Source organism: Myotis davidii, unplaced genomic scaffold (genome assembly GCF_000327345.1).
Source record: "Myotis davidii unplaced genomic scaffold, ASM32734v1 scaffold705, whole genome shotgun sequence".
In the NCBI taxonomy this organism is placed as follows: Eukaryota; Metazoa; Chordata; class Mammalia; order Chiroptera; family Vespertilionidae; genus Myotis; species Myotis davidii.
In genome coordinates, this window is record NW_006296405.1 from 2,181,553 (window position 1) to 2,194,155 (window position 12,603).

At 43.0% G+C, this 12,603-nt stretch overlaps 1 protein-coding gene across 1 annotated transcript in view; it reads right to left on the reverse strand.

Moving 5' to 3' along the window:
- Nucleotides 1-12,603, reverse strand: part of SND1 (staphylococcal nuclease and tudor domain containing 1) — a 451,387-nt gene that overhangs the window by 288,001 nt on the left and 150,783 nt on the right. The window contains exon 11 of the mRNA XM_006771404.2: nt 8,807-8,896. Within this exon, the coding sequence (XP_006771467.1) occupies nt 8,807-8,896 (90 nt within the window). The remainder of the gene's footprint in view (nt 1-8,806; nt 8,897-12,603) is intronic.

Here is a 12,603-nt window from a genome sequence, read left to right on the forward strand (position 1 = left end):
CTACATGACCCCAATTATGAAGATGTGGCCCTAAAACACCACTTCTGTCACAGTGGCAAAGAATGGACGGAACTTCCACCTTAGACCCAACCGGCACTTATGCATACTACCCTCTTGTACACACGCAAATTATTCATTCCCTCAGGAAAGAAATACTCAAGCACTGGAGATATTAGATTAACTCTAAAAACAGAGTTGGCACAGGAAGAAACCCTGAAAAATTGGTGCTTAAAAATCAGACTCTCTACTTCTGATAATGTGTATTTTCTTACTAGAAAAGTTATATATGACATCCCTGTCTACACCCTTATTAGAAGATAAAAACCAGTGGAGGGGGAAAAATGTAAAACAAGAGCAGTTTCCTTCGTAATTGAGCACATCTGTACACAGTCTCATTTACACTCTTCTACAACACAAAATATTCTATACGCGATTATTGAGCCCAAGCTGAAAAGAATCTATTCTCTGTAAACCAGGAGGTATAGGAAGTTACAAGAGTTGCAATTCAGCACATTTTATAGGATTTTTGGCACATGTGGGTTATTTTTAAAGTGGGGAAAAAGCCTGTCCGCTCCCTATACCCAAACACAGCTGAGCTGATTCAGCACAAATCTCCCCCTAAAATAAAATCCCAGTTTGCAGACAGTAAGCATGGAAAGTTCCAGCCCCAAGGACAACATTGCACAACCCCAGCTGAAAAGATCATGAGGGGGTGGCTTAAGACAAGTTGACCACTAAGCATGTCATATACGCAAGAACCTTCATCAGAAAACAATGAGCAACTTGGGAGTCCAGGGAAGAAAGCCGTTCATAAGGAAAGTAATATGAGAGTATTACCAAGATTTGAGAATCTCAAGGATTCTGGTAGCTCATAAATCATTTCCCACAGGTGAGCATACAGAAGAAATTTCCAGGAATGCAGATGAATGTTCTCGTTTCTTCATTTAACTTAAAGAGGCTTTCTAGAGAAGATATTACAATATACATCATACAAATACCACACTTCACCCAAGAGCTATGTGCTCAGCTCAACACCCGGTAGTCCCTAAAGTACAGAGGCACTTTTCACAATCCGCAAATTAAAAAAACAAGAACTAACATTTAGGTGGCAGCAGGCGGAAAACTACCTTGCTGAGAATAACGGTTTCCAGAAACTTGCAGTTCTATAATAAATTCTGTCAATTATTCACCAAACAAGGGAGCTAATAAGTCAAGGATCATTCCGAAACACAAAGGGTAAATAAAGGATATCTAAAATGACCCTTGGTCTCCAAGCATACTGACACTTTCCCGTCATGTCTAAGGGGGAGAAGTCTTACTAGAAAACAGCATGGTCAGAAATTGTAAGTCCTTCAAAACCTCTCACAATTTGGTGAACATCTTCAGTCATTTATTGAAAATATTGACAGCCATGCTGACGGTAACAGCTAAAAAGGCAAGGACAAGCAACCTGTCAATTTAAATCACAATGCATTCACAACCTTAGAGCCTGTGCTAATCATTAATGTTAAGAACTTTTCCACAGCGTGAATGAATCCAATTAATACGAAGTGAAAAATGTGGAGATGACAAAGGAAAGGTTTGTAAAAACCAAAACTAAAATACATCAGAGGTAATTAAGAACAAAAATCCCCGACTGCCAGCTTTGCACTTAACACAGCTGATTCAGTAACACACGGCAAAAGAAAGAATTTGCAAGTATTTCTCAAGGAAAAGGACAACCCTGTTAAATAGCCAGAAAAAAGAGTGAATGAGTCCGCCTCAAAAACGCTTCAAGACCTCTCAGGAGCAGAGCTCTTCAGGAAGCTGTCCCTGCACATGGGAAGGAGCGTTGAGATTGTGCCCCAATCTCTCCTTGGCTCTGGGCCAAGGTCAAAAAGGGGGGCCTGTCCTTCCCTTCTTCCCAGAAGTCTCACCTAGGCCAAGAGATTGAAGAGAAGGGGAAAGCAAGCTTCAACATTGGATTTGCGATGTTACCTATGACCTCATGTTTGTAACTAGAAGAACATGTAATCCGACACTGCTTTCTCTGAAGAACAGTTTGATGAAATGTCACTTCACGGGGACATCTCAAAGACTAATGAGATAATGTCTAGTGGGCTGAAAGCATTCAGAGGGCTGATCTATGGTGTCATTACCACCTGCTGATATCAGTCCAGTAGGATAATGCAGCTGAAGAGAATGAATATTTTTGTAGCATGGAGTTGTGTGTTCTATACAAGAGCTGACATTATTCCAAAAAGGGCTGTGACCCTTGCAATGGGCCAATGATTCAGCACACACAATGGGAAGCAGGCCTTTCTAGATGGCCTCTAATTTAGCATAGCAATTACAGCATAGACACCTGGGTAAAATACTTTATTTCTATGAGCTTCCAATTCTTCACCTGTAAAAATCTTGCAGGGTGGGGGTGGAAATTAAATAAAGACGAAAATATTCAGAGTTTACTCTAAAAAAATTCAATAAATGACAGCCCTGGCCCCTTTAAGCTGGAATGAGCATTACACAAATTGCCTTAAGAAATCTGTCTAGTTCACAGTACAAACTGGAATGGCATAAAGATCATACAAAGGTATTCACCAAATTACAAATGAGCCACATCCTCTAGAGCTGGACTTCAACACTCAGGATATTTTATCCCAAGAAACAAGACTATTCACAGTAGAGTTGGATTGCCAACATTAGTCATTTCCAAATTGACTTGGGAGTTCTGAAATGAAGAGGCAATCTCAACCTACTTGTTGCACATAGGGCTAATCCTTTGGCAAATCAAGTGGGCCCTATTTCTACCTTCTTTATGGATTTTTTTCTTTTTGTAATTTCCAGAGAGAGAAGAAGGGCGAGGGAAAGAAAAACATCGATGTGAGAGCAAAATGTTGATAGGCTGCCTCCTGTACACACCCCACTGGGGATCAAGCCCACATCCTGGCATGTGCCCTGATTGGGACTTGAACCAGCAACCCTTCAGTGCACTGGACGACACCCAACCAACTGAGCCACGAAGGCCAGGGCCCTTTATGTATTCCTATCTGGATCCACAGTATTCAGTCCAGTGTCTCCCTGATCCCCTAAAGTTAATTTTTTTAGTAGAAATTTATTGAGCACCTACTCTACACCATACATTGTACGTATTGGGCCCTTTACTGGTGAGCAAAACAGATGTGGGCCCTAGTCTGCCCAATATAATAAATCTAACAAGAGAGATAGATACTAACACATAATTTTTCAAATACATTAAGACTTGAAAAATGATGTACAGATTACTATGTTGGAAGGGCAGTTGCTCAGGGAGCTTCTCTCATTTACCTTGAAGTATAATCATGAGATAAATAGCAGAGGAAAAGCGAGGACAAGAGGGCATTCCCAACAAAAGAAACGACAAGTGCAAAAGCCCTGAGGTGACAGGGAGCATAATGCACTTCAGAAACCTACCAAGGCCAGAAAGGTAGCTAGGAGGTGGGTGAGAAAAGGGGTAGAAGGTTATATCCGAGAAGCAGGCCGACCTCAACCTCTTTTTCAGGATTTTCTAATAAAATGAGCAAGAGAGAAGTTTTTAGCACTCTGAGGCTTTTCCACCCTGTGGCTAGAGATTGTCTTGGAACCAGATTATGCCAAGCTTTGTCCACCACAGGAAGCAATGCAAAACCAATAGTCTTTGGCAAAGAAGGAACATAATGTAATTGTCATTTGTGAGGCTCCCTTTAGCTGCAGGTGCAGAAGGGACTAGACTGGGAAAGAAAGGCTGTGGAAAAAACCAGTAAAAAGACTACAGAAGTCCAGGTGAGAGCAGTTATAAGACAAGGCCGGGGCAGTGCAACGAAAAGAGGAGGAAACATTCATGCATATACCCAGCAGGAGTTGGTGAGAGTCTGGACTAGGAGACATATGGGACGAGAGGGTGTCAAAGATGTCTCCCACAGCAACTGCTAGTGGTGTGACTCCCAGAACATGGAGGGGACCAGATTTTCTGACAGGATATCATGAGTTCAGTTTTGAACACAATGGATTTATTATAAGTCTGATCTCCCTCGATCAGTGATGGCAAACCTTTGAGCTCGGCGTACCAGCATTTTGAAAAACCCTAACAGTTTTAACTCTGGGGCCGTGTCACATATAGAAATTTTTTGATATTTGCAACCATAGTAAAACAAAGATTTATATTTTTGATATTTATTTTATATATTTAAATGCCATTTAACAAGAAAAATCAACCAAAAAAATGAGTTCGTGTGTCACCCCTGACACGCTTGTCATAGGTTCGCCATCACTGCCCTAGATCATTCCCATCCATCCCCAAAGAACTCCATGCCCCCTTAAGAATGGACCTCAGGAAAGACAGGTTTCGAAAAGAGAACAATCTAAAGCAACATGAATCCTATATAATAAAAGCCTAATATGCAAATCAACCAAATGGTGGACCCATCAGTCACTATGATGCCACCAGGGGGCAGACACTCAACACAGGAGCTGTCCCCAGCCCCCAGGCCAGCCAAGACAGGTGGCAGTGGGGGCCTACAATTGCCCCGTAGAGGGAAGCAACCAGCGGCAACAGCAGGGGGCAGGGCTGGCGAGCGGGCAGCGCCAGGCCAGCCAAGGAGGTTGCCAGTAGGGACCCCCTGATTGCCCCACAGATTGGCCTTGATCACCCACCATACCTAGGGACCCTACCTGTGCACCAGGCCTCTAGTTTGAAATAATTATCTAAGTTATTGTCAGCCTCATAACTTCCCAAATGTCTGCATTTATCAGGAAATATACTCAATTTTTAAGTGCCTAAAAAAGAGTCAGCCTAGTTCACAAATTTTCAATGGCATGAAAACCATACAATGTCATCTGTTTACAAATAAGCCTCATCCTCAAATTTTGCTTATTCAATAGGATCAGTGGCAAAAACCAGTAAGGAACAGACATGTATTTGGGGACAGAGGTTACTGGAGACAGGAGATCCTGGACTGAGCATCTAACACTAGGGCAGATGCTTCAATGAACTCTAGCTTTATGCAATTCCATCTCTTCCAGCATTTCTGACCCTTTAATTGTCTAAACAAGCTCCAACTCTGAACACAGTGGTTCCCGTGGTGATAACTGCAATTATGTCATTTGTAAATGCTATATTACACAGATTAGAAATACTGAGATTCTACTTTAGAGATTCTCGGAAAGAGGCAGGGAAAATTCCCAATGAAGGTGCAGTTATTATTACCTTACTAGAGGCCTGGTGCTCAAAATTTATGTGTGTGGGGGGGAGGGGGAGGGCGCGTGGTGGTCCTCAGCTGGCCTGTGCCCTCTCACAGTCCAGGAGCCCTGTGATCGATCACCCCAAAGAGGTAGGCCCTGCCCACCTGGCCTGGGCTCCGTGATCGTGATTCAGCCCAGCCTGTGCCCTCTCACAGTCCAGGAGCCCTGTGATCGATCACCCCAAAGAGGAAGGCCCTGCCCACCTGGCCTGGGCTCCGTGATGGATCACCCTCACAAAGGGAGGCTCCACCCACAAGCCATAGCCCACTGGTTGGTGGCCTGGGCCTCCTCTTTGGGGGGTGATCGTGGAGCCCCCTGATTGCTCGATCACCCCACCAACCAGTAGCCTGGGCCTCCCTCTGTAGGGCAATCATGGGGCGATGGCCAGGCCCCTGACCAATCACATCAAACCAGCCTTGGCTGACCTGGCGCCAGTGGGTGTCATAGAGTAGTCGTCCGGAAGGTCGTCTGGACGGTCGTTCTGCTGTTCAGTCGATTTGTATATTACACTTTTATTATTATAGATTCCACAGGCTGACTTGTCTAAGCATTAAGAAAAACACATGTATACAGAGAAACTGTTGTGCTATAAGAACAGAACTAGAGCCCCAGTTCTTTTAGGGAGGTATCAATCTCACCATCTTAAATACCTGGGAAAACATTCTAAAAAACTAAAAGACATGTTGACATTACCATGGATTCCATTTCTCTGCTTTTCTATGGCCATGAAGAACCCAGGCAGTGAAGACTATGCATATTCCTCAGTCAAGATTCTAGTGAAAGCAAGCAGATGGTAAAGATGGGATGGGGAGGGCATCTACCAGCACTAGAGCAATTCCTGCAGCTTCTGAAACCCTTCTAGCATACACTTGTATCATACCTCTCCCTCAAACCAGAGAAAACATGCACACTCACACACTCTAGCATGAGTGGATACTCATTTTGTGGAAGCTGGAACCCTGAAGACACATCTAACCAAGTACCTTACAAATCTGTATAATGGATTGATGGTCAAATTAATTGCACGCTGACTTACATATCATGAACCCAGAGCCAGTAAAAAAAAAAGTCATAACCGAAAAAGTAAAGCTATGCTGGATTCTATACAAAAGCAAAAGTAGCATTATTAAAACAAAACATTATCTTACTGGCATCTGGAAGGACTAGCATCATCCTAGATTCTCATAACAACCCCATGAGAGGGGAAAGGCAACTAATATTCCCAATTCACAAGTGATAAAACCAAGGCTCAGGGAGGTGCCTAGTAACTTTAATTAAGGCATTTAGCCAGAATTAAATCTTAGAAGTGAATCGAAGTGAATTTCCATAACTGAAATGGAGGCCATTGAACCTAACAAAGGACCTCAGCAGTTTACCTTCAATCTTACTCCTCTGCATTCTAGAAATTACTCAAAATTGTCATATTATAGACTCTCTAGGATGGCCAAATAATGTCTGGACGGAGAAGGTGATTTTACCTCCATTCTCTTGCTTAAGCTGTGACAGGTTGCCCTAATCAGCTTTGGTGCACATGGGCACATAGGCACACATGCTCCTTCTCGGTGCCTCTTAATGACCATGCGCCATGCTCAACAGCTGCACTGATCTGAAGGGAATTGGCAGAAATGTGTGGTGATGTGCTAGCCACCCCCCTGAGGCAGCGACTCCCCTGACTGCTCCCAGACTCAAGAGCACATGGGTGTTCACTGTCATATCTGATGGCCCCAGAAGACAGGCAAGTGGTTTCAGGTGGTGAGTCAGGAGAAGCAGTCCACATCAGGAATGTTCCAGCCCAGCAGAGCTGAGCTGCATCCTACTCCCCACACAGGCATACAGCATTTATCATTTATACAGTGTCACTGTGGGGGACAAAACGAGCTCAGCACAAATAGAAAGCAATCCGCTATGATACAGAGGAACCAGTAAAAGAGGCTTCTCTCACCAAGAAAAGAACCTAATTGCTTAAGAACTGCCACCATATCTGACACTTGAGGTCAGTCCCCTTATCCTGACACAGAGGACTTTACAAAGGCCTGTCACATGGGTGTTTGAGAGCCAAGCCCTGAGCCACTTGTAGGAACTTTCAGCAGCTGCTGCAATAAACTGTGATTTGTGTTCCCAGGGATGAAAGCGAATGAGGAAGGGCAATCTTCAAAGAAACCAGGTGGAGGCCATAGCACATGCCACACAACGGCTGCTCATGAATCAAATATGATCTGCGCTGCCACTCCTTTCAATGTGATTTGGGATGAATTTCAATAAAATCCACACGTGTGAAGGAATTCCTTACTTGTCTCTATGCTATTGTTTATGATCCAGTAAATAAGTGATATGATATCAACTTGGTGAAATAGAGATGTTGGACATTAGATCAGATAACCGGAGACCTAGAAATTGAAAGAGGCTTAAAGCCATCATTCGCACCACACTTCATGAATGAATACAGCATTCTGTCAAGGTTTATACGATGACAAATGAGCCTCTGCTCTGCAGGAACCTGAGAAGATTTAACACTCATTTTAGTGAATCCAGTTTGCTTTCTCAAAATTAGCAATGTCACCTTAGGCCCAACTTCAAAATCCCTTGCTAAAATTTATCATTCTAGTGACTATGGTATATGATAAAATATAATAAAAGCACATTTATTATACACTATTTGGGGACTAGTTTAAACCAATATTTTAAAAAATCTACATTTTAGGCAAAAAATGTTAATATGGCTTCAATGTGTTAAGGCCATTCATATAGTGGCCTTTCTGAAGATACAATAAAAACTCGCCCAAAACATGACCTAGTCTGCAAGAATCCCCACCGAATCCAGGTAAGAAAAAGACCATCATAGTCCTTCCCTGAACACATTTCCGCCATCATCAAAGGGACAATCCCACTCATTTCCTGTGTTTATACAGGGCACAAAAATAGGGTGGGAAGGTCAGGAAAAATAAGAGGAACTCAGAAACTCATTACTAGCTTCACAGAATGGCAAGTTCTGCAGCTGGTCCTAGAATACTATGCTCTAAGAACACAAGGAAATGCACTCTTCAGGCCTCTGAGCTGCTGCGCTAGACTAGAAAGTCAATGTGCTCCCCAAAAGGCTCACAGGACACCACGTACTCACTCCCTGCTCACAGATACACGCTCCTACTCCAGCAGAGCCCCGCTTCTCCCAATAGCCAGCCTATCCCTGCGAAGTAGGGGAGGCAGGAAACAGTGCTAGCCTTTCCTCACTACGAATCCACAGCACCAGCTTTTAGAGGAGGTGGCTGGAGAGAACAGAGCCAAGTGATGGAGCGCAGGGCAATATGCAATTATTACACTGGAATTGAGCCTGAACCCTGGAAAGAACGTGTCGTGAGACTTTTGGCAATCACACTTTGGTCAGGGCCCCAATTTTAAACTTCTCCCAAGGGATACCACTTCCTGATACAAAGGCATGCCCCTCTACATATCAGAGCAATTCCTCTTGACTCGATGGAGAAGTGTCATCTGCTGGTCTCTGAGTTTCCATCACAAGGGCCCAGCTTAAAATAATTCCCAACCACTGGCAAATACGTTTGTCATCACTTACCTTTTTCCCAATAAGCTTCTTTCGAAGAAATTCCCGAGCTTCAAACATGTAGGGAATGTCATACAAAGGACGTAGTTTCTTGTTCTTATCCTAAAAGCACAATAAAATAGCACATCAAGAATGAAAAGAACACACACAAAATAACCCAAAACACAAATGAACATGGCCAATGGCACAAGACACTTGGATGCAGTGAAATATGCTCCCTACTTCTTAGTATCACAAATATTAAATAATTGCTAGATACATAGTAAATGGTTACTTTGTTTGAAATGCTTTAAAGGGAATAAGATTACCTTTTTCATGCAATAGGCTGAAAAGCAAGCAATGAAATGTTCCTAATTACTCAAACTAGAAACAACCTAAAAGTTCAATTTAGAGGGAAATACCAACATAAACTATGATATAGAAGAAGCTCAGTAAGTGTTAGGACCCTTCAAATATTTATAGATACACTATAAATCAAATTCTACAATTCCACAAGCCTTTACTAAGCATCTACCAACTATTAGTCCCATACAACACACTCTGTAGTTATAATCATGGACTCAAAATTCTTGTAACCTAAGAGAATAATAGAAGAAAGCCTACAGATATGAAATAGCAACAAAAATAGTTTTAAATAAGTGCTCAATTATATGATACTAGAAGCCCGGTGCATGAAAATTCATGCACTGGGGGGTAGGGGAGTCCTCTCAAGCCCAGCCTGCCCCCTCTCACAGTTCGGGAGCCCTCAGGGGATGTCCTACTGACAGCTTAGGTCTGCTCCCCGTGAAGAGCGGGCCTAAGCCACAGTCTGGCCTCCCGCTGTGGGAGGCGACCGGCCAATCAGGGGAAGGCACCACCCCCATCACGCCGCTGTTGCTGCCACTGCCAGCCACTGCAGCTGCCCGAGCCTTGGCCCTCGCAGCCACCACGGCTGCCAGAGTCTCGGCCGGCCCTCGTAGCAGCAGCCACCATCTGCCGCTGCGGCTTTGTCCAGAAGGTGTCCAGTCTAATTAGCATATTACCCTTTTATTAGTGTAGATAAACTAGGGACTAAGTGCTACAAAAATTCAGGTCAGTGGAAAGAAGTAATCTGGAAAGGATTCATGGACAAGGTGAGATTTCATGTGAGTTTGCAGAATAGGAAAAAACTAGGAAGAAAATTCAAATTAAAAACAAAAACAGAATAGCCCTAGCCAGTTCGGCTCAGTAGGCAGAGTGTCAGCCAGTGGACTGAAGGGTCTCAGGTTCATTTCTGGTCAAGGGCATGTACATTGGTTGTAGGCTTAATCCCTGGTCAGGGTCGGTCTCTCTCTCTCTCTCTAAAAAAAAAGAAACAAAGAAAAACAAACCTCAGGTGAGGATTAAAAAAACAATCAAAAAACAAAACAAAAAAAAGGAAGAGAGGCAAAAATAAAGATAGTATTCCAACATATACACAAAAATCTAAATACGCTATTACTTCATCATCTCACAGGCCCCAGACTTCTCCAAAAATAGGTAACAGCTCTACACAATGTAACTTTCAGAATATGAAAGAGAGTCTAAACCAGCAGTTCTCAACCTGGGGGTCGCGACCCCTTTGGCGGTTGAACAACCCTTTGACAGGAGTCGCCTAAGACCATCCTGCATATCAGATATTTACATTACAATTTGTAACAGTATCAACATTACAGTTACGAAGTAGCAACGAAAATAATTTTATGGTTGGGTCACAACATGAGGAACTATATTTAAAGGGCCAGAAGGTTGAGAACCACTGGTCTAAACAAACATGAAAGAACTGGAAATGGATAGGAGTTTAGGAGATATGAGAACCATTTTTTAGGAAATGAATAAACAGAAATTAACTACAAAATACATAGAGGGAATAAAAGAGGAAGAATCCTGCCGAAACTGGTTTGGCTCAGTGGATAGAGCATCTGCCTGCGGACTGAAAGGTCCCAGGTTCGATTCCGGTCAAGGGCATGTACCTTGGTTGCGGGCACATCCCCAGTGGGGAGTGTGCAGGAGGCAGCTAGTCGATGTTTCTCTCTCATCGATGTTTCTAACTCTCTATCTCTCTCCTTTTCTCTCTGTAAAAACTCAATAAAATATATTTTTTTTAAATAAAGAGGAAGAATCCAATATTTTGAGTCATGATGATAGGCATTTGAAGTCAATAGGAATTTGCCTTTAAAAATAAGAGTGAGAACGGTTAGAGCATGTGTTGAGAAGTAGAAAGATGTTGACTAGGTCAGTTGGTGTAATTACTGTATTGGCTCTCTCCCACGAGGCTCCTAAATTCCATGAAAACAGAGGCCCTATCCATTTCTGCTATTCCCTGTGACCCCAGAGCCAAGTACACGACCTCCCTCACAGTATCTATCTATATAAAAGCCTATGCGACCGTCCCACTATTTGACCAGTAGCTATGACGTGCAGTGACCACCAGGGGGCAGATGCTCCAACTGGCAGCTATGACACGCACTGACCACCAGGGGACGACACTCAACACAGGAGCTGCCGAGCTGCGGTGACTTGGCAGCTGCGGTTCTCGGGTGACGCACCTGGAACCAGAGAGGAGGGAGCCTGATTCTGGGGTGCATCACCTGAGAATCACCCTCTCGCAATCTAGAACCCCTTGGGGGATGTTGGAGAGCCGGTTTCAGCCAGATCCCTGCAAGCCAGGCCAAGGAACCCCACTGGTGCATGAATCCATGCACAGGCCTCTAGTATACTCATAGCTGTACAAATTTGTGAACCCCAAGGACACAGGTAATAATTGAAAAAAATTTCACAAAACAAGGAAAGGAGAAAATCAAGTACTAATTCCTAACCTAGATGCAGGCTGCTGCTTCCCCCCATGCTGTATGGTGAGTCCACCCAGCCGTGCCTTTGCCATCTAACAAAACAAGATTATCTCTGTACAACCCATTCTATATCCATAACGTATTTAAATTGTTTTCTTAAATAGCCAACGATTCCCAAACAATTCATCTTTCTCATTCTAATACCCTATAAAAACTAGTCCTAGTAAAAATATTGAGATCAAAGGAATCAAAATAAACGTTTCCCCATAGATCCGAACTAGTCCTCGGAGTCCAAGATATATCATTTAAACATTTCAATTCATGGGTATCACCAAAAAGTATCTTATCAGAATGTAGATAATTCTTTGAGTTTGAGCTTAACATTCATCATCATCCAATTGTCTCCTATTTCTGGTTTAAAAAACAACAACAATAACAACAAAACGGCAGCAGCAGCATTTCAATGCCCCTTTAGGGAGTTAGCATGCCTTCAAAATGAAGCTGTCGCTATTCCTTCTCCCAAATGATGTGTGTAAGCCCACATACTCTACCCAGAAACAACTGTAACAGCCAAACACTGACGAAGGTCCTTGGGTATCATAGTCATTGTCTAATAAGTAAGGTATGACCCTAAACATGAAAATCTTTACTAATATAACACTTGGGTTTTCTTACAGAAATTAATAAGGACAATGGGACAGATGAGAGTTGCCTGGCTAGAGGAAGTGTTGTGAGACACAAGGACAGATGTATAGGATTACGGGTATTTTTATAAACATGGGTCACTACTGAGGAGCTAAGTATGATAGCTAAATCATAAAACAGAGGTTAGGATGACTGACACTCTATGCTATAGTAAGAATGCTTACTAGACAGAAGATGTTAGGCACCAGTAATGAACGGGATTTTTAATAAACACAAAATCAAAGGTTATCAGAACCAGCCCTCAGAAATAAAGAAGTGCCAATGTACTCCTCTTCACCAAGCGATAGAGGACAACTTACTTACAGAGAGTAGTTG